Below are 23,846 nucleotides of genomic sequence, written 5' to 3'. Positions count from 1 at the left end.
AATAACCTTACCAGTGGCTTAAAATACAAATCATACATACACACGTGCAAATATAAACTAAAAGAGAACCTCTAGTTTCTTCAAGCTCAATTTCTACAATGATGTAGTTGTTTGTCCTTTATTCTTGAAGAGGACCAGTGATATTGGGAAGGTGATGCCTTGATTTGCAAGTGAATTGGATTTAAGTGAGAAAGGGCAGAGCAAAGTCACCAGCCTCTCTCCTCCAGAGTATCTGGATCCATTGGCAAGATATAGATCAACACCACCAGAGATGGCTCCCAATGCAACTGGAGACCTTGGCCTTTTTATGTTAAGGTCTTTCCCAGGTCTCAGTATGTCCAAGGCAACTCCCCCCTTCAGTGATTAAGATAAGAAATGAGGCAAAAAATGGACTCTTTTACCTAGTCACAAATATATCTATATATATATATCTCAATCTGGGAGGGGAAGAGACTCAAGGATTTCTGACCAAAACAGAAAAAATAACTACTATTTATACAAACTATAATTTGTAACAAGAAAGTAAGCAATAAAATCTCAATCGTAACAACATAGGAAAAAGTGCTAGAAAAATATATAAGTAAAAATTTTCACTGATGTCCAAGAAATAGACCAAGAAACATATCATGAATTTTTATGACTCTACTATACCAACAGCTTGAGCAAAAATGTGCTCCTATATGGGTACTTTCCTGATACCTTTCAGTCCCCAATGCCTGCTAACCAAATTACCTCGTATTTATTTTACATATATATATATATATGTATATATATAGTGTGTGTGTGTGTGTGTGTGTACACTTGCTGATTGACCACAGAATATATAAGTTATGAAACATTAGTCCCAAAAAATTTCTTCCTGAAAAACATGAAAGAAGGATAATACAAAATGTCTAGGTTATCTCTGTTTCTGCTCTTTTATCAGATGAAATTAACATACCAATAGTAGAGTTTCTGAAATTGTCTGGAGTCTCATCAGGAAGAACATTTGATGACTCATCATCTTCATCCTGTAACTGTCCAATCTGCATTCCTGAATACTGGCTTTCAACACCATCTAATACCTGTATTGTTTAAAAAGATAACTTCAGAATTCAATATGATAGTACCTAATCAAAAATCAAATACCTCACAAACGTCCACAAAGACAAATCAGTTTGAAAGTTCCCCTTATATGTGAGACAATGTTGTGCAGTGGCAAGAACACCGAGATAAGACATGGGTGATTCAAGCTCTAGGCCCAGTTCTACCACTAAATAACTGTGACAATGGACAAATCACTTAACTTATTGCAATCTCTGTTTCCTCACCTGGAAAATAAGGAGAATACCTGCTATACAAAGACAAACTTACAAGATTTACACGATATTAAATGAATAAACTTAATTAAGATGAAAAGGAACGTCAAATTCTTCTTTTTCTTAATACCACATAAGTATTCTGACTCTAAATTCAGTGCTTTTTCCACCATATCATACTGCTGTGTTACTGCCAACTGCCACCAGCAGCTAGTGAGAAAAACAACTGGAAATCAACAAAGCTATAAAATTGTAAGCTGCTTTGGTTATAAGCTTGACTACGTTTGAACTTCTGGACTAGGATGATTATCTAAAAAATATTTCTATCTAGAAGGCTAAAAAAAAAAAACCACTTCAAATATTATGAGTCAAAAATACAAAAGCAGCTTTAGGACAAATACTGGAAAAAAAAACTTTAGGTGTACTTGACAAATGAAATGGAAAATCTGCCAACCTTCAAGTTTACGTTTTAATCTTTTCATTATTGGATTTCTTGCTTATAGTTATTTCAGACTCACCTTACAGATTCATCTCTAGATAAACATATACAGCTTTTTAATAAGCTAGCTAATTTTTAAAGGAAGGTTTTATAATGGTTCAAAATTGCCAAACAACCAGTTCTCCCTATTTATTCAGCTACTGCCTAGATTACTGCAACGGCCTAATTTCCTCAAGCCTCTCTCCCCAAATGCACACTGCTGCCACGGTGATTTTCACTGAGTGTACTTCTGACTCCCCTATTTAATAAGTTACAGAAGGTCTGTATTGCTTATATGATCATATAACAAATTCCTCTGTTTAGGTTTTAAATTTTTACTGGACCTATGCTATCTTTCCAGACTCACTGATCATGCCTCCTCCTCTTGCATTATGTTCCTGGCACACATTACTGCCTCTCTGACTGTGACCTATACCTGTAGTATACTCCCTCCTCATCTCCACCTCCTAAGTTCTTTCTCTTGCCTCAGGATGCAACTCAAATACCATTTTCTCCATGAAATCTCTCTTTAATAGCCAGTGTCCTCAATTAAATTACTTTGTATTTATTCCCTTTACATTAATTTTGTATATACTTAAGTTTTTGCCTCTTAGAAAGACATAAGCTCCTTTCAAGAAGAGATTATGTCATTCATTTTATCTGTATCTCCAGGACATACACACACAGTGCATGTTTACATATTTAAATTTTTAAAAGCACTCCTAAAAACAAAAGGCAATGTGCCAATTTATTCAGGGGATAGCTGATTCAGATTTTACTGACAACTTTTTTTTCACTTAACTTAGATCCATGAAAGTCTAAAAAGTATTTTCCTGCTAATGCATAATACATTCCATTTTTAGTAGCATTCATTCAATCCAAATTATTATGACTGTTATTAGACCATTATCTACAGAACAAAAATAAGTTGATTTCTACAGTGAAGGTATAGAAAACGGGCAAGCTCTAAAAGGAATTATTAGCTGACATTTTCACTCTTACTGGCTGGGGGTGTGAGACATGTCAGGCCCCACAGAAGAAGACTGGGCCTCCCCACCTTTGCCCATTGCACACTTACAATTTCAGAACTGTCTGAAGGGGTCACAGCTGAATCTGGACCTTCTGTAGTTGTCTGTGAACTATCACTAACTGGTGATGAAGCCTGGGTCCCATCATTCATGTCCATAGTAGGGTCAGATGGGACAGCACTGATTTGGCTTGAGCTGCGACTAAGCATATCCTCTTCATCCCCATCTGTGGCTGCACTTGTCAAGTCACAGCCAGTCAGATCAACAGAGTCTGACTGTAAAGTATGTTGCGACCTGGGCTGCTCAGTGATGATATCATGACCTGTGGAATCAGCAGCTGAACTTGTGGAGACAGGAGTTGATAAACCTGATGAAGAAGCCAATTCACCTGTGATTTCACTCTTCATTGAAGCTGAAAGAAAAGAATGTTACATGAGTTTTTATAACACTGCTTTCTCCTGAGTCTCCTGCTATTCTCTCTGATGGTTCGTTCTCAATCCCCTTTAACTAATCAATTAGCATGTCAGGCTCACTCCCTGGGGATGCATCTGAAGGCTCCATCTTGGGTTCGCTTCTCTCTATACTCTCTCTAATAGTCATTTCATCAGCACCTATGGGTACAATTGTCATTTTTATGCAGATAACTGCCTTCTGGTCATTTTGAACTTGATGTCCTATAGACATCTCAAGCTCAATATGTCCAAAATAGACTTATCTTTCCAAAACACAACTCTTGTCCCAAACTTCCCTATTTCTGTTGAGGGCAGCAATATCCTTCCAGGAACTCAGAATTGCAAACTTTATGTTATCCTTGACTCCTCACCCCCACAGATCCAATCAGAAGTCAAATTTTGTCCTTTTTATTCACAAAACATCTCATATATTTGTCTGCTTCTCTCCATGCGCAGAGCCATTAGTCTATTTCAGGTACTCACCACTTGTTGCATGGACTGCTGCAAGAGACTATAAATTGGCCTCCTGGCCTTGTCTCCCCACATCAATCAAACCTACACAAAGCTGCCAGGGTGATTTTCCTGAAGTAATCGTCTGATTGTGTTATTCCACTGACTCAAACCACTGTCCAAATTCCTATGGCATGTAAAGCTCTTCACAACCTGCCCTCTTCCTAGCTTTCGACTCTTCTTCTATTTTACCATCCTCTACAACTCTATGGGCCACACATCATGGCCTCTTTGCCACAGGTGACACTCCCATCTCCTGTCTTTGCACTTGCCACACATTCTCCCTGGAATGCATGCTTTCCTTCCACAATTCCACCTCTTAGAATCTTTGGCTTCCTTCAAGCCATAAACAGCTCAAAGTACAAGCTTCTAAAGGAGGTGTTTTCCAGTCAGACCAGCTGCCAAGGATTTTCCTCTCAGGTTAATTTGTACCTAAGATTAATTCTGAACTTAGTATGTATCAACAACATCACACACACACACACACACACACACTCTCTCTCTCTCTCTCTCTCTCTCTCTCTCTCTCTCTCTCTCTCGTGTGTGCACTTGCCCATGTTCTCTTCCTCACTAGAAAATCAATTTGTTGAAAGCAAGAACTATTTTTGCTTTTGCTTTATATGCCATGGGCTTAATTACAGGTTTAACAAATCTCTGCTGATTGTTGACTGGATGCCTGGTTCTCCTCCTTTCTCCCCAGTCACTGCTGTTCAGTCATCTTGGATGATTCTTGATCCACGTTCTGCCAGCTAACCCTGGTGTCTCCAAGGCTTTGATCTAGTCCCTATAACTCTATTTATTTTATTCTATGTACTTTTTTTTACATATTTTATTTCATGTACTTGAAAACATTATTATGAGAGGGGAAGATAAGTTTGACCAGATTGAAGAAGGGACTATGAAAAAAAGTTAAGAGTGCCTCCTATACTATCTCACTTGGTGATCTCATCACCTTCCATGGGATCAACTACATCTACACAGAGGATTTCCAGATCTATATTTTCAGTCCTATTGTTTCTTCAGAGCATTGGTCTTTACCCCCAACTGCCTTATGGCTATCTTGAAATGGCTGTCCCATTAGCATCTCAAACTCACTATATTCAAACAATTCACTACCTTTCCTCTCAAAATGACCCCTCTTCCAAATTTCCCTATTGATGCCAATAGCACCAATACCCTTCCAGACACCCACCCAAGGATCACTCTCAAATCCTCATATTGCCAAATTCTGTTCATTCTACCTTCCAAGCATCTTTCCTTTATATCCCCAAAACCTAGTCTAAGATCTCAACTCTTTCCTGGACTACTGCATTAGCTTCCAGAATTTCCCCTTTCCAGTCCATCATCCAAATATCTACCAGTGATCTGCCCACATCACACACCCATCCCTGCTCAAGGAGCTCACATGGACCCTTCCTCTACTTCTGCAGTCTTTCACACTTGACTTTGATCTATATACTCTATGATGCAGCTACACTGGCTCATGGCAGATCGTCACACACAAGCCTCTCTCTCCTGACTCTGTGCTTTTATAGTGGCTGTCCCTTGTGTTATCATCTGTGTATCTTCCATGTACCTAGTTAGTACCAAGTGGTCTCTCCCATTAGAATATGGGCTCCTTGAAGACTGTTTTTCTTTGTATCTTAGCATAGTGCTTAACACTGAGTAGACCTTAATAAATTGTTTTTATTGGAAATTGAGGGGATGCCCAACAGTTGGGAATGGCTAAATGTGGTATACAATTGTGACAGAATAGTATTGTGCCATAAGAAATGACGACGGGGTGGTTTCAAGAAGAAAACAAAAACAAAAACATGGCAAGAGCTATATGAACTGATGCAAAGTGAAATGGGTAGACCCAGGAGAACACTGTACACAGTAACAGCAATACTGTATGATGATCAGTTGTGAATAACTTAGCTATTCTCAGGATTACAAAGATCCAAGACAATTCTGAAGGATTAAATGATGAAAAATGATATCCACCTCCAGAGAAAGAACTCATAGAGTCTGAATACAGATCAAAGCAAACTTTGTTGCTTTATTTTTTCACAATATGACTAATATGGAAACATGTTTTTGCATGAATGCACATATACAATCTATATCTAATTGCTTGCTATCTCAGGAAAGTGGACGGGAAGAAGGGAAGGAGGGAGTGAGAGAACTGGGAACTCACATATTTTTAAATGAATTTTAAAAACTATTTTAAATGGAATTAGAAAAAAATAAAATGCTCATAAATAAATGTTTGTTTAGTGACTGGCACATTGTGTTGTTGTTATTACAGCAGTCAGGTGGCACAATGGATAAGAGTGCAAGTCAAGAAGACTCACCCAGCCTCAAACCATGTGAACTTAGGCAAGTTACTTAACCAAGTTTGCCTTAGTTTCTCATCTGTAAAATGAGCTGGAGAAAGAAATAGCAAAATCCCTCCAGTATCTTTGCCAAGAAAACTCCAAACAGAGACACAAAGAGTTAGATGCAACTAAAACAACTGAACAATACCAATGTACCTAGTTATTTCCAAGTAGTCTCCCCCATTAAAATGACAGCTCCTCAAAGGCTGTTTTTCTTTGTAGCCCCAGGACTTAGCATGGTACCTGACACAAAGTAAGATCTTAATAAAAGTTTGTTTAGTAACTGGCACATAGAAGGTGTTTCATAATTGTCAACTGGCTGATTGACTGAAGGAAAATAATTTGAAAGATACATAAGAAAGATACAAGTGGTAAGATGTGCTGGCAGAATCAGGTACCCTAGGGTAATTTACACGAAACTATATTTTAATCTCAGTGTTACCAGCAAGTCTTCAACCACTTCTCATTGAAACTGACATATATTAACCATTAGAAAAAGTGGAAATATCATTAAACAAGGGACTCCAAGGTGAAAAAACAATAGGATCTCCACTGACTATTGAAATTGTACTAGATGAATCTACTCCAGAGAAAAGTGCCCAGCCATTAGTCTCAGGAGATGCATCTAATAAATCTTTTCCCAAAAGACTTAAGCCAGAAGAGAAGGAAATATGAGTTAATATTTTAGAAAAATAAATTTACTTCTTCTATTATATTAGCATGGGTAACAGTAGATAAAATCTGTGTAAAATGATCACAGTCTGGGATTTAAAATGGAAAAGTCAGATACCAACTTTCAAATAAAACTAAAATGCTGAATTACCTGCAAACGTTGCGCTGCTAACTTCAGACCTTGATTCTGGGTCATCTTCTAAGCCTTCTTCTTCTCCTAAGAGTACTTTACCTGATGAACAATGTAGTAATTAAATTCAACAACTACTTATTAAGTACCTAAGTGTTAAGCACTATGCTTTGAACTGGGAATTTGATTTCCCCTTGGTAAAAATTTCTCTTTTATTTTCCTAAAAAACAGAAGAAGTCTCCTTGAAACAAAATATGTACATTTCTAAATCTCAAATCATGGGACGATTTAATTCACTTTTTCATACTGCCTTAATGGTAACAAGTTAATATTTATACAGAATTTGACAGCTTATAAAGTCATTTCCTCACAGTACATAGTACTTACGAATATTGCTATTCTCATTAACCACTATATTTTAAAATACTACATTGGGCCCAAAGTCAGGAAACCTTAGGTGCAAATGTTTAATTTTAGATTTCCTATCAGAATCTAAACATATCCCCTTTCCCCTCTATCATTAAACAAGAAGACAGCAACAAGGGACCGAGGTGAAAATTCCTCTTCTGCAAAATAGGGATAATTGTATTTACAGCACCTATCTCACCAGGCTGTTGTGAGAAAAAGATTTCTTAAATCTTAAAGCACTATAAAAATTAAGGCACTGCTACTACTACTAGCAGAAAGAATATCCCCTAAGACAATAAGGAGATCTTAGGATACTATTCAAATCAACACGAATTTAGAGAAAATAGTTTAATAGCACAGTGTCCAACAAATAATGTATGCTAACTTAGAAAAATACCTAAACTAGTGTTAAATTAAATTTCTGTGTAATGACCAACCCTGGCCACAGAGATGATATAAACAAATGATGTAATGCATCCCTCAGCTTTCCTTGCAAAGATGAGTGACTAAGTGAAGAATGTTGATTAGACTGACAGACACAGATGGTTTCTGCATCAATTGGTGCTGCTTCACTGTTTTTGCTTTGTTACAAGTGAAGTATCAAGGGAATGGTGTGGAAGATGAGAGAAGACATGGAATCTATACCACGTGTAAACAAAGGACACTGATAATTTTTTTTTAAATGATAAAATATGGATGCACTGATAAAGATACAATTCTCTTAGACCTAGAAATGTCACTTCTCAAGAGCTGATTTCACCAGATTAATTTTATTTATAATCTCTATAAATTAAGTTGATTTCTGCCAAAATCAAACTATAACAGCCAGAATCTACATATCTCTGGAAGTGAATGCGAAATTACAATTAAATGTGGCTTCAGATTTCATGAATTATTTTAAAATATTTTTCAGACAGTTCTTGACAACAAATTGTTTTTCAGGAAAAAACAGGAATTCAAAGATAAACTCAAAGTTATGTATTATCATTATCATTACCTAGGATTAAAATAATAACAATAAAATCTGACATAATCCTTCAGGTTTGCAAGATACTTTATATTATGTAATCATGAATTTCATACAGATGCCACCTAAACACTTCTCCTTAGCAGATACTGTTCAAATAATTGTGAGAATTCCTTGCTTTAAAATTGCTTTATAAAATGTTAATAAGCAAAAAATTCACACACATATATACACACCAAGAAATGAACAAAAAGAGGAATACAGAAGGAGTAATAAAGAAGATGCCATAGATGTAGAAATTAACTTTTAAGAGTAAATAGTGGTTAATGTAGGTTTATTGTGTCATATAGAATTAGACAGAATAAATATTTTAAAACATCTTCAATACCTCAGGGACCTGTGATTTCATCAATGTGCACATTTCCTCTGTCAAAAAGCTGCAACGGCCAAAAAAACTGTCACCCTATCACCAACCAAGTGGTGAGCCTCTCAGTAAAGAATTTTTTAAACTAAATAAACTAATGCATTACTCTAAATGAGTGAATGACATGTAACTATACAAATAAAACATTACTAAAGAGAAAAATGCAGAGAAGCCCCAATTCAGGCAATAATAGAATGTGGATGGTGTGCTGAATGCGGCTAAGATTTCATGAACGCCACAAGTCCTTTAACTAGTCAGGTTAGGGAAAATTTCAAAGCAGAAAACTCAAGTTTTTAACAATACTAAAAGATGACAACTTTATATTATAATGTTTTTTTAAATCCTCTGGAGAAGAAGGTGAAGATAATTTCTTCTGTCCTACCACCAGGAACAATGAACCTAAACTACTAGTCCAGCAAACACCAGTAGCTGGTTTGCTAATTACTCATCATTTTCCAGTTAACTTCACAGGTCATCATTAGAAGAAAAATTGACTACACTAAGACAAGAACAAATGAGTAACAAAATGATTTGGTTGCCCTAGGGGTCAAAAAACTTCAACTTCCAAGAAAATCAAGAAAAGATAAAATATACATTAAAAAAATTAAGGGATTCTAGTAAGTATTTTTAAAACATGAAAAAGAGTAACAACAAATCTTTGAAACTGGCAGGTAAATGGCATAGTGGGCAGAATGCCAGGCCTGGCATCGGAAAAACCTCAATTCAAATTCGGCCTCAAACACCCACTAGCTGTGTAATTCTGGGCAAGTCACTAAACTTCTGTTTGCCTCAATTTCCTCAACAGTAAAATAGGGATAATAACAGCACCTCTTAATGTTGTTGTGAGAATTAAGTCAGATAATTATAAATCACTTAGCAAAATGCTTGGCACATGGTAAGCATATATAAATATCAGCTATTAAATTATGAATCTCAAGAACTTAAAACAACAATGGCACAACAGTTATGAAATATCTGGATTACTAACCAATGGAAAAAACTTTTCTGAATCCATACCCATAGTGCCATGCAAAGACTCATCTATAAAATAGTAACCCCCTCTGGAAAATAAGACCTACAAACCATCATATGAAAAGCAACCTACATGACACACAATAGTCACCTAACAAATGTTTTATAAATGTACAAATGAATGAAAAAAGAATGTCATTCTTTCAAGATTTCAAAGTAGAAAATGAGAGAATGCCCTTCAAATAAAAGGGCATTCAGACTCAATAAGAAACTGAGAATGGCATTTCAAAGATTTATGACACATACAAGCACATCAATAGATTAGATGTGCATTAGTTGATGCAGTCAAATTAACATATTTTGCACAAAAAATCTGGTATCTGATATTCAAAATATGGCTGATAAAATGATAACAGGGCTTTGATTTAACAAACACAGTAGATTCTTAGAGTTGTAAACAGGAAAAAAAAAATACCTGAAAGTATTATTTGTCTAGATAAAAAGAAGTTAAGAGCATAGAAGCACACCTGTTTAACATTATTAATTAGTTCCACAAGAACATTGCCTTAAGAGAATTATATTACAGGGCAGTTATTTTCAAAGTAACAATGCTACACAAATGGGAAATAATGTTCCTGTGAATACAAAATTGAACCTACAAAAATTACAAATAGCTGGCTTTTAAGGCAACCTGAGACTAAAGCAAGGAATCCTAATTCCAGGCCAAACCTGAGCAAAGGGGAGATAGGAGAACCAGAACATTAGGCTGGACAAGGTATGTTGACCAGAGGGACAGAGGCACCCAGGAATAACTGGGTTGGACAGAACTGATTTATGATAGGGGTCTACTTATAATGCCTTAAGTAAGTTATTGTTTAACTATTTTGGTCAAACCTATAGGCACAAGTTACTTCAGGTATACTTGTGCAACACAGAACCAAGAAGATTAACTATAACATTAGAAATTGAAAATAAAGACAAATTTGCAAAACTATTATGGCCCAGTTATCAATGATTTCAGCAATATTTTTAAAGGTTAAAAAAAATATTACTGAGAATAGACATGGAAACAGAGTCCAAGTATTATGAAAATAGAGAAAGAAAATAAATCATGGAGACAGAGTCCAATATATTATGAAAAAAAGGAAAATAATAAGATCACACAAGACTCTGACTTTTTAAAATAATCACCTTTTTGTTTTCTTGAAAGAACAGGGCTGCATGAAGACCCCCCTCCAGCTGCAAATCATAAAGAGCAAAAGATCAAAAGTAAGAAAATGGGCTGCTGAAATCAGGAAAGAATTTTTAATAAGCTTCAAAAAAGCTGGATTTCGTGCAAATCAGAATATAGCAAATATATTCCATATACTGTGATTAAGGATATAATAAATATTATTGTACTCTAGTTTGAGAATCTCAAAATTACATAAAAACATAATAAACTATTGAACACAAATTAGATGTGACCCAAGATATAAATAAACCAGTTAGGTAATTACATGACAGGACCATTTTACAAAATATCAGAAACACTAGGACATTTGCTTGATCTCCAACAGATAAATAGTTTAAATACAATATGACTAATTAACTGGAGAATAAATCCTCTTTGGTTAAAAAAACATAAATCCTAACAATCTTCCAAATTAATTGTTCATGAAGACAAACATTCCATGCATAAAAACATATTTCAATGTACAGGACTATACATAGTAAGCACTATATAAATATTAGTTTCTATTATTATCATTTGGTTCACCTCTTTAATGCTGAATTAACGGTGATATTTACATTCAAATTAGGCAATTACTGGAATTCCAGCCAATTTTCTTCTAATTTGCTTAAACATGTCAAGACAACAAAAAACAAAAGAGTATAAATGAACAAAGTTTGGTTACTGCAGAGGCTGGTGGATAAGGATTTAATGGAAATATTTATGTAAACAGCCAGGACCCAAAAGTAAGACTCCTAATAAAGAGAGGCATTTCCAGATGAGACATGGTTTTTATAGTTACATCCCCCAAGGTAGGAACACATCAATCACCCTGGAATGTAACTAGACAACAGAGACCTAGGGTCAAAATCCAGAAGAACAAAGAAACAATACAGGACAGGAACTTCAGGTAAAGTAGGAAAAAAGCGGTCAAGTGAGTTTTGCTGAGGTTATTTGATAAGAGACAAAGGAGACATTTCAAGCAAAATATACATTCCTTAAGGGCAGAAACCAATTTTTTGTAGATTCATCCCCAATTTGTAGCAGAGTCCTTTGTTCATAACAAGGTACACAAATTCTTATTGCACTCCAAAGAATTGCTGAGTGGAGAGGACAGAAAGTGTTACAGTATCTTAAGATTTAAAGCCAGCAAGAAATTATCTACTCTAACTCAAGTTTATACGTGAAACTGAAGTCCAAAGAAAACTGACTGCCAAAGTCAAGAAGGAAACAAGTAAACCCAGGATTTTAGCAGAGGTACTCAACTACAGAGACAGTGTTTGTTTGTTTTCCAAACATCTGAACACTGCTAGACTCACATAGCTCAAGGTGACCTCCTCACCTCCCGCCCACAGGGGTTAAGCCACAAAATGTCTCACCCATAGTACATAAAATTCTTTATTGAGTCACAAAACCCAGAAAGTCCACCAATCAAAATTTAAAAACCTTTTGAAATGCAAATACCCTGAAAAAAGTAAAGGCCAATAATTGTTAACATCCTAGAATAAATTCATTTAGTCAGATTACTTTTCCCCCAAAATCAAGTTGAGATCAACTTTACTGAGAATATGTAATACTTTATTTGGGGAGTAGAACAAAGTAATTTTAGAATGTGGGCAACCTTAAGGGTGGGGAAGTAAGGTGATAAAGCAATAGAGATGATATTAAGGCAGAGAAAGGAAAATAGGAGAATCACAAAGGAAAACTGAAATGCTGGCCAACAATGGGCCTGCCTCCAGCTCACAGAATTAAATAAAAAGCAGTTACTGACTTTGTAAAATAGGGTCCCAAAATAAATACAATTTGAAACCCAAAGAACCAAACATACAAAGGGGATATAAACCTGCTTTTATAGTCTTGGGTCATAAACATCCTGTTTACTAAGAAACTTGGCTTTTCATGGATGGCCACAGGGTCAGCTACATTGGCCACAGGAGCAACTATAAAAAGGAACATATCAAAAGGAACATTGCTACTAATACAAAACATTCTGATAGCACTATGAGTAAGATACATAAGTGTTAGCAATACCTAAATTAAGAGTTGTTCCATAGGTAACTGACAATATTAAAGTATAAATTAATAATATGAACACACACCCATCAGTCAACGAGCCTTTATTAAGCTCCTATTCTGTGCTAAGCACTACGCTAGACGCTGGGGATATAAAAGTCAAACAGTCCCAGTCCTCAAGGAATTTACATTATATTGAACACATTTAGGAATACACTAAATACAAGGTAATTTTGAAAGGAAGGCAATAGCAGCTAAAAGGAATGAAGAAAGGTCTCTCATAAGAAGTAACATTTGAGCTTAGCTGTAAGAAAATATGGGATTCTAAAAAACAGACATGAAGAATTAAGTATATTCTATCACTGAGAAAGCTCAAAAGCCTAAGATCTGAGAAGAATGTTGTGTTTAAGGAATAGCAAGGTCAGTTTGACTATACGCTAGAATATGTAAAAGAAAATAAAATATAATAAGCCTGGACAGGTAAGTTGAAGCTAGGTTGTGAAGGAATTCAAATGACAGAAGAGAATGCATCTGCATCTATAAGTAACAAGGAGCCAGTGGATTTTATAGAACAGAAGGTCACACACAATTTTGTTAAGTGGAAGTTCTTATAAAGGGAGAAACTATAAACAGTATTGAAACTCCAGGTTTCTGGAATTATTCTTCATAAGTCTATCAAGTAATTAAGACTGTGTTAGTTAACATACTAACAAGCAGAGTGGCATGGGGATTTTATTGGGCTTTTAATGATATTAAAGTATATAAAAGTATGCTGGATTATGTTATTTCAAGTTAAAAGGAATCTTAACAAAATGAGATGTAATTTGATGCTTACTAAGAAATATTGGAAAGTACACTGTGCAGATATTAACTGAAAAGTTTAACATTCCAAATAACCTACCTATAAGTTCCACAATACTCCCACTACGACTTCTGCTACTGAACTCCTCTTTGGTCACATTGACCTGTCCAACTCCACCTGCAGTGGTCAGGGCTTGAAGAAGCTCGGCTGGAGGTGTTTTGAAAAGTTGTTGTAATAGTTCTAATGCTCCAGTTACAACATTGTGGTCTTGGTGCTGGGTGTAATGCAGAGTCAATTCATATACCTAAGAACAAAAAAGGCACAGTGGAATATTCATTCATTTTTTTGGTGGGAGGAGGTCTGGAAGAAGGTTAGCTTTACGTTCATTAATTTCAGTTAACTAAATTATAAGAGCTGAGAGCAACATTAATAATCAAAAACCCTTAACTCAAAGTGACTTCTTGTTATATGAATTAATATTAAGATTTTGCTAAGATAATACAGTAAACTATATCATTAGTTCAATACTACTAGTATAAAACTTACAATTATTGTGAAGAAAAATATGTATCTCAAAAAAACTAAGTGCTTTGTTCCTATAGAATAACTAATATCAAAAAGGGAATTATAGATTTTAAGAATTAGAAGGGACCTTTAAAGATCATGTAGTTCAATCCCTTAGGTTTACTGAAGAGGAATCTAAGCCCAAAGAAATCACAGAACCATAGCATTTCATAGTTGGAAGGGACCTCAGAAACCATTTAGTTCAAATCCTATTTGTAAAAGAATATTCTTTTCAACACACTCAAAAAGAAGTCATCCAAGCTTTGCTTGAAGGAAGGGGGTGTCTCATATCCCTCAAAAGCAGCCCATTACATTAATGGATGTCTCTAATATTTAGGAACTATTTTCTTATACTGGGACTATATTTACCTATTTACACTTCTACCCATGGCTCCCAGTTCTGCCCTATGAGGATAAATAAAATTTGTCTAAAGCCCCTTCTTCCACAAGTCAGCCTTTCAAATTCAAATGCTTGAGGAAAACTGCTACATATCTACAAAGTCTCTTCTCCAAGATAAACATTCCCAGGTCCTTCTCCCCTATTCTATCCGACCTTAGGTTACTTCCCCCAGATAGCCCAAAACCTATGAAGGAGTGGAAAACCTGGCCATCCTTATTTATTTTCTTTTCCTAGGCTACTCACAGAGCTTGTATAAGGTAAGTCAACAATTTTCCTTCCAATGAAATGCAGAACCACCAAGCCTTACTATCTTCCCTAAAACTTCCTCCTAAACTGCTCCCTTAAGACTTCTGGATCTTTCTACCCACCCTACTGCTGTTTCCTTAACACCTTTGAGCCTTTCCATCTGGCCTGACTTTGTTTTATGGGCTGTCCAACCTGAACGAAGAGTGTGACATCCTGCACAGGAGACTCTATCTTACTTTTTCTATTTGTAACCTCAGCATTCAGTACAATGCTTGGCACATCATCATCACCTAATATTCTGTCATTCATTCATTCTGATATCATTAGCAAAAGGCCTTTCATTATCCTGGTTCTACTCCTTTAGTTGCTGTCTTATCAATTTCCCTCCTAAAATGTAATTCCCAGAACTGAACATAAATTTCCAATATGGTATGAATAAAAAAATAGAACAGCACAACTATCACTTCTTTAGCAAAACCTAAGATCACATCAGTTTTCTTAGCTGCCATAACACACTGTTCACTCATACTTAGGTTACCATAGTCTAAAACCCACATATATTTTAAAGACAAATCACTATCTAAACAGACATGTTTATTTGATCTTTTGATTGTTAGTTGCCTTTATATTTCTCCCTCTTAAATGTAACATTTGATTCAGCCCATAATCCAGTCTGTCAAGAACTTTTCAAATCTTGACTATCATCCAGTGTTTCCCTCCCAATTTTAAATTATTTGTAAATTTAGTAAGCATGCAATGTGCCTTTTATCCAAGTCATTTATAATGACAAAAAGCAAAGAGGCACAATGGAAAGACAGCTAGTTGAAAAGAAAAGAAGACCTGGGTGTAAGTCCCATTTTCTGAGCCATCCTGGCTATGTGGATAAGTCACTTACCTCTCCATGTTCTGGAAAATTCTCTAAGACTTTAAGTAACAGAGAAAGTTTGACCTGTATTAGTACAGGGAATTTCCTCACCAAAGAGTTTGCTAAACCAATGAAATCAGAGGTCTACTCCCTAAACTTAGCCTTTCTGTTAATAGAGTTAAATAGCAGAAAGCCAAGCATGTATTCCTTGGGTAGCCCAATGGACCTCTCCTTCCAGCTGACATGGATCCACTAATAAATAATAAACTACATTTTGGACGCAGTCATTAATATAGCTCCAGCAGCATCAAAGAATACTTGTAGGAATGGTGTTGATTAAAGTGAATATAAGCAAAACCCTATTTTTACAATGACAATGTAGCTCAAAAAAAGCAATTGGAAAAACTCAAAAAATCTGGTCAATGAAACGACTAACCACAACTCCAGGGAACCCATGATGAAATATAATACCCACCTCATGACAAAGAGGTCATGATCTCAGGATAAAAAGTAAGAATTTTCATACATGGCCAAGATGTGGACTTGTTTTGCTTGATTATGTGTGTTTGTGGAAAACAGGAAACACAATTATTCTGTGACATCTTGATGGATTATCAATATAGAAATCCACCAACCACTTGGTGACTTAACACTAGAAAGTCCCCAACCACTATGCAAGAATGTGGGGTGGACAGTCTTATCCACTACCGTAAAACTATTTGTTGTCTTTGGATAAGAGAACGTTGCAATGTTGTCTAAAAGAACTGCTTTCACAATTGTAAAAGTATCTGGTCTCTTCTTGCCTTTTATCCGTGGACAGGTGGATGTTCTCTTAATCTTATCAATCCTGCCAATCAAAATATAAATATTCCCCTTTTTTCTGGTAGACTATTATCCAACTCTTCTTCTACCATGCTCCTTTGCTATGAAATGCTTTACTATCCAGAAAAGATTCCCTAATATAATTCTTTAACTTCAGTTTGGCCTCCAATCTTTGACACACAGTCATGGGACCCTTTGCTGATATATGTGCCTCTTCTAAGAAGTAAAGAAAGTTTCCCAACTCATATTTGTAACAAGGGTTTTCTTTTTTCCAAAATGTGGGCAGAAGGAGGGAGGAAGTATTTTAGAGTAGATGAAAGAAGAGGACTAGCAACAGTATTATCCAAAAAGAAGGAAAAAAAAGGCATTGAAGCATTTCAAAAATGCAGATGAGAAAAGAAGGAAGTTCAGAAAGAATCGCAGACATTAAAGAAAGGTTTGAAAGTAACATCATATTTATTAAATGCTTAAAAAGAAAAGCAAACTACATGTAGCACACTGTTTCATACAGAACATCAGCTACCCTTTGTAAATGGAAATGCTGGTTTTATCTGTTTGTTTAGTTCAGAGTACAAAAAAAAATTTTTTTTTAACATTTCCAAATCCATCTAAATGTACTACCGTCTACTATACATTTCTGCATCTTTCGCAAAGAACAGCATGGAAGGCTTTTCTCAAATACTTAATTAAAATCTGTAACTACAGAGTGCCCTGATCTACCAGTTCAATAACCCTGTCAAAAAAGGAAATGTAGCCATATTTCATAAGCTGTAAAAAAAAAAAAAAAAACTAAAACCTTTCTTTGGTAGTAACTGAGCCCAATTACATCTGTTCCAGCCTTCCTCAGTTTCAAACTCAGTTTCAAATCCAATGATTTGACAGATCTTGTAGTTTTTCAGTAAGCCAAGGCACTCTGAATTACAACCTTTCAGGTAAACTGGGTGTTTCCATCACTTATTTTTGATGGAGTCAGGTCACCCCTTTGTGATCATCACTTGTTTCCCAAATAAAGTTGGAGTAGGAGAGGAATAGAGGGAAAAAGAGACAGATCGACAGACAGACAGACATAGACAGACTAACAGATAAGGGATGTATTAAGCACTTTCTATGGACCAATAAACTGTGCTAACTTTATTAGGTGAAAGGGAAAAATAGAGCTTCAACAAAAGAGGACTTGACAGGGGAAAAACAAACAAAAAGTAGAAACTCTGAAGTGCAAACACAGGAAGAAAAAATGAAAAGAATAAACTGTTCATATTCAAATGGGGGGGTGGGGAGGGGTGTGAGGAGAAGAGATCCCGGGGAACTCTGTCATTCTCTGGGGTCACAGAGGAAGTCTAATTAGACAGATGACCTGAGGATGATCTTAAGAGAAGAATGGAAAGGGGGGAAGAGAAATACATTGGGAGGGAAGGAAAAGGAAGGTTAGAGACAATTATCCCACATAATCAGGGTACACCAGTAGACATATACACAAACAAGAAGCAACTGACATTTGACCCTGACTCACATCTGAACTTATCAAAAGGGAAAAGAAACACACACACACACACACACACACACACACACACACACACACACACACACACACACAAAGTTTGGTACAAAAACACATTCTACTCAACAGGTAAATAGAAGGAAAAGGGGAGAAAGGGAAAGGGTGGGGGAGGAATTAGAGGGAAGACAGATTAAGAAAGGGATCAGTCCTAAATCTAACAAATTCTAACTAATAATATACAAAAATATGTCTAGCTCTTTTTGAGATGGCAAAGAATGAGAAGGTGAAGGAATGCCCATGAACAAGTGACAGTATAAAAATGTGACAGAATAGTATTATGCTCTAAGAAACGATGAGGGAGATGATTTCAGAGAAACCTGAGAAGACTTATATGAAGTGACACAGAATGAAGCATATAATTGGTCCTTAATAAATACTTCTTGATTGATTGATTGATCCTTAGTCACATAACTCAAAGCTTTCCTTACTCGGCGATTCAGACAGTTAATATTTTGAATTTTCTTTGTTATTTCAGAATGACAATGTTTACCTGGATGAGCTGATCTGTAGAAGGTGAGACTTCAGTTTCTTTACGTGTGACACCAAAGCTCCCTTTCAAACTCATGTCCTTGACTTGCTGTTGAAGCAAGGGGATTAAATACCTCAATGTGAGCAATACTCCAAGAATAAAAAGAGTAGAATGCTCCTCCTCAACAGGAACTAGTAAGCCTATAAAACAGTAAGCAAAGTCATTAGCGTCTGATTGATAGCTTCACCACAGTTCTACATCTCTTTGAAAAGGAGACTGACAAACACAGAAGTATTCCATTTAAAGGAGGGCATTAATGGATAAAAATAACATTCCTATTATTGTAAAGAGCGCCAGTGTCAAACTCAAATAGAAATGGATCCCTTAGGGTCTTACACTTACACAGGAAATCATAAATTGACAATATCTACATTGTGCTCTTTTTATTTATTTTACTATATATTTCCCAATTATCTTTTAATCTGGTTAGGGCTCAGGAGTTTTACCGGACCCCCACCCACCCACAAGCTGACATCTCTGCTGAAGAGCAAGTCATGTGCATGTGACCTATCACTAGACTCAAACCAAAACCCATTCATAGTATGGGTCTAGACTTCAAACAGGCTTTATCATATCTATGAACTAAACAAGAGCTTCTCATTGTATATATTCTATTCTCCACCTAATACGCCCTTTCCCACCAACTCTGCTTGTCCAATTACTCCCCATTCTTCAAACATCATCTCACTTTGACAAAAGTTTTCCAGTTTCCCCAGCTGAAAGTGATCTTTCCATCCCTAGAACTACATGAGAATTCTGTACCTTTTTTATGTCCTTATGTCTTGCTTGTAATACAACTTTTTGTGTATGTAACATGTCTCCAACTAAGCCTTAATCTCCATGAGGTGGAGGACTATGCCTTATTCTTCTTTGAATACTCCACTAAGCATAGTATATGGTCTTGAACAAGAAACATTTTTAATTAAAGAATTAAAATCCCCATTCTCCCATTTGGGGTTTTATTTGGGGTTATATTTATTGTAGTTGACTGCACAAATTCAATTCAACAAACATTTTTAAAATAGCTATTTGCTAGGCACTGGGGTGATAAAGATGAAAATAAGACAGAAACCCTTCCCACAAGAAGATTACCCTCTATGAAAAAAGAGAAAACACAAACACAAAGAAGTATAAAACAGTAACAGCAAAAGAGTGATCTAGAAAAACTGAAGGAGAAAAATTATTTTCAGCTGGGGACATAAGGAAACCTTTCACAGAAGAGTGACACCTGAGTTGAGTCTTGAAAGAAAACTATAAGAAAAAAAATAAAGAATACAAGCAGCATCTCTAAGCCAAAATCAACAACCTTCAAGTAATGGTGAAGAGAGTTGCAGGCATCATTAAGCCCTTGGGAATTTTACAACACAGCATCTATAAGGACAGCGACAACGCCTGTAATTTCAATAGTAGAGGGGACTCCTATATGACAAAGCCCCCAGTACCAGGAAAGGTCAGATCATTCTATGCAACTTCTAGTTTTAAAGAGTGGCCCAGGATAAGGAGAAGTTAAGTGATTTTCCCAGAAACACACAGCCACTATATGTCAGAATCAGGATCTAAACCCAAGTCTTCCTGGATCTAAGGCCACCTCTCTTTCTATATCATAATGCCTCCTCATATTTAATAGTAACCAGTCAGAAAATGACAAGTGCTATGATGCACAAAGCAGGCAAAGTTTTCATAAAATCTAGTTTAAGAGTATGACTTTCAGTCATTTCCCCAGTTCATAAATGGTCAAAGGACATGAACAGGCAGTTTTCAGAGGAAAAAAATTAAAGCTACCTATAGTCATATGAAAAAATGTTCTAAATCACTATTGATTAGAGAGATACAAATCAAAACAACTTTGAGGCACCACATCACACCTATCAGATTGGCTAACATGACAAAATAGGAAGATAGTAAATGCTGGAAAAGATGTGGTAGAGTTGGAATACTAATTCATTGTTGGGGGAGCCGTGAGCTGATTCAGCCATTCTGGAAAGCAATTTGGAACTATGCCCAAAGAGCTACCAAAAATGTGCATACCCTTTGACCCAGCAATATCACTTCTAGGACTGTATCCCCAAGATATCATAAAAATGGGAAAGGGTCCCACATGTACAAAAATATTTATAGCAGCACTCTTTGTGGTGGCCAAATCAAGAGGATGCCCATCAACTGGGGAATGGCTGAACAAATTGTGGTATATAAATGTGATGGAATACTATTGTGCTATAAGAAATGATGAACAGGAAGACTTCAGAGAGGCCTGGACTTATATGACCTGATGCTGGTGAAAGGAGCAGAACCAGGAGAACTCTGTACACAGCAACAACCACAGTTGTGAGAGGATTCTTTCGGGTAGACTTAGAACTTTATTGCAATGCAAGGACTTAAAAATTTCCCAATGGTCTTTTAAGGTAAAATGCCTTCCACATCCAGAGAAAGAACTATGCAATTCAATCGCAGAATGTAGCAGATCATTTTCTTTTGCATTACGTTTTGTTTTGTTATATGATTTCTCCCATTCATTTTGATTCTTCTATGCAGTATAACTATAGTGAACATGTATTTAACAGGAATGTATGTGTAGAATCTATATAAAATTGTATGCTGTCTCAGGGAGGGAGTGGGGAGAGAGATAGGGGGGAAGAAGAAGGAGAGAGGGGAAAAAATCTAAGTTCTATGGTAGTGATTGTAGAACACTGGAAATAAATGAATAACATTTTTAAAAATAAATAAATAAATATTCACCACAAAAAAAAAAAGCATGACTTTCATTAGTTTTTTCCTCCCACCCTGTCATTAGTTTTTTTTTTCCCTATTCCCTCCATGCAAAAACTACAGAACCTCTACCATGCCTTAAAATTTTATTTTCACCTTACCTAAAAGCACATTAAGTAACCAGGTATAAAAATACTGTGTCCTCCTTGAATGTTGGCAGATGCTCACTGCTGATCCAGCTGCTGTTCGCCGTATTGTAGGAGAACTTGACTTGAGATTAGCTATGAAAGCTTTTAATAAAACCTATGGTAGCAAAATTACAAGACACTAGAGAAAGTCAGATCAAGACAAAGGAATATTTTTTATGTATTTACAATTTTTCTAAAATGATGAAACTGTCATTTTTTTAATTTAAATTGTCAATACAATCACAACACTATTAATGAAAAATACATACCTTAACCCCTGTTTTTTTACATTCTAATTAACTGTTAAAGCTGAAAAATGACTTGTGTTATTTGGTCCAATTCCCTTCATTCTACAGATGAGGAAAAAGGAGTGGAGGGAAGGAAGGGGATTGCCAAGGCAAATTAGTGACAAAGAAAAAACAGAAAATAATGATTTACTCAAAATTTAGGCCCATCAAAATTCAAAAAAAAAATATTACTTTCACTGCTATATTTGAAATGTAAACAAATAATCATAATTTTACACCATGACTATTACTTTAAGAATACAATGAAAATTAAGAGCATGTAAAGCCAGGCAATTCTGAATATAAACAGTGATAAAGAGATAAATGCACTTGAAAAATAAGTCAAAATAGAATCCACCTATAATAGTAGTCATCAACTAAGTTAGTATCCTTAATGGAAAATGTTGAAGTCAAACAATCATAAAGGACATTGGGAAGGAAATAAACATTTATTAAACACCAACATGTGCCAGACATTGTGCTAAGGGCTAAGTGCTTTATTAATATTATCTCATTTGATTCTCATAATAGTCCTGGGAAATAGTCCCCGTTTTACAGCACAGTTAACTGAGACTTGAAGGAAGACAGGAAATTTAGGAGATAAGATGAGGAAGGAGAAAGTTTCAGGCATAGGAAACAGCCAGAAACAGGATCAAAATGATCTGAGTCAGGAAAAGGGTATGCCTTGTTCAAAGGACAGCATGGGGGCCAGTGTCACTGGATCACAGAGTAAGTGGTGGGGAGTAAGGCATAAAAAAGCTAATGGCAAAAAAGAGACCTGATAATAAAGTCAAACCAAAGGAGCTTATATTTAATCCTGGAGGTAACTGGAAGCCACTGGAGTCGAGTATGTGGGGAAATATGGTCACATTTGTACTTTAGAAAGATCATCTTGACAGATAAATGGGGGATGAATTAGAGTAGGGAGAGACTTTAGGCAGGAAAAGCAACCAGTAGGCTATTGCAATAGTCCAGGCCTGAGCTGAATAGCACCTACACAGGGATGGTACAGTGTCAGAGGACCGAAAGGAGCACATAGAAGAGGTGTTAATAAAGGTAGATATGACAGAAGTTTGCATCTAAATGGATATGGGGCAGGAAGAGGGGAGTGAGAAAGTGAAGAGTTAATAATGACCTGTCTGAATGGTCTTCCTTAAGTTTCCTTTTCTGGCTCATCACCTACAACATCACGCCCATTTGTGGGTATTCCTCAAGGTTCTCACCCTCTTCTTCTATAGTTCCTTTGATGATAACCTTATAAGCCTATGGGTTTAACTATTATCTCAATGCAGATGACTAACAGCTTTAGCTTCAGTCAAACATGAATAATTACGATTAAACATTTCAAACTGGGTGTCTCTGTGGAAACATTAGAAATATCCTTTTTAGTTTCTCTAGAAATATTTAAGAAATGGTATTTCTCTGGTCTAAAATACCCTTTCCAGACTTCCAGGTCTGAAGGCAGGTTAGGACAAAAGGCCTCTTCTTAAGGAGACGTATTAGGGGATAACCAAAACCTCAAGCAAAAAAATATCTCTTATTTTGTTTAGATCATTTCCTTTCAAATCTCTGAAGTGATTAGACTATTGATCCGTCTGGGAGCAGTCTCCTCTTCCCAACCCCTGAATTCTATTATCCATCCTTCTGCACTAGGAAAGGATTAAGACACTGATCCCAGGGAGTAAGTCACTTTGTTCCAGGAAAACACTTGAATGACGTGAATGTAATCGTCAAGGAAAAAAACAGGGTAGTCATTATTGTTTTGAAATGTTACACTTTGAAGGAACTGTATTTTAAGATACTATGATCTTTACCATGTTCAAGATTTCTCTGTTACCTCCAATCACTTGAGGTCAAGCCATGTATGACAGAAAATGGAGAGTAAGTTAAGGATGGGGGTGGGGGAGTGGTTTTTACCAGTTTGTACTTCTCTCTCTCCAAACTAGGAATGGCT

The 23,846-nt window shown here is 36.0% G+C and overlaps 1 protein-coding gene across 2 annotated transcripts in view; it reads right to left on the bottom strand.

The window, feature by feature from the left end:
• Positions 1 to 23,846, bottom strand: part of HTT (huntingtin) — a 220,444-nt gene that overhangs the window by 161,296 nt on the left and 35,302 nt on the right. Inside the window, exons 7-13 of one of the 2 annotated variants that reach the window (XM_072620070.1) lie at positions 21,579 to 21,720; positions 18,673 to 18,851; positions 13,827 to 14,031; positions 10,891 to 10,938; positions 6,950 to 7,030; positions 2,855 to 3,216; positions 941 to 1,064 (exon numbers count right to left, since the gene is read on the bottom strand). In XM_072620070.1, coding sequence (XP_072476171.1) covers positions 941 to 1,064; positions 2,855 to 3,216; positions 6,950 to 7,030; positions 10,891 to 10,938; positions 13,827 to 14,031; positions 18,673 to 18,851; positions 21,579 to 21,720 — 1,141 coding nt within the window. The remainder of the gene's footprint in view (positions 1 to 940; positions 1,065 to 2,854; positions 3,217 to 6,949; positions 7,031 to 10,890; positions 10,939 to 13,826; positions 14,032 to 18,672; positions 18,852 to 21,578; positions 21,721 to 23,846) is intronic. The other variant, XM_072620071.1, reaches the window with a different exon arrangement.

This window comes from Notamacropus eugenii, chromosome 6, assembly GCF_028372415.1.
Source record: "Notamacropus eugenii isolate mMacEug1 chromosome 6, mMacEug1.pri_v2, whole genome shotgun sequence".
In the NCBI taxonomy this organism is placed as follows: Eukaryota; Metazoa; Chordata; class Mammalia; order Diprotodontia; family Macropodidae; genus Notamacropus; species Notamacropus eugenii.
This window is presented reverse-complemented; position numbering and strand designations above follow the sequence as displayed.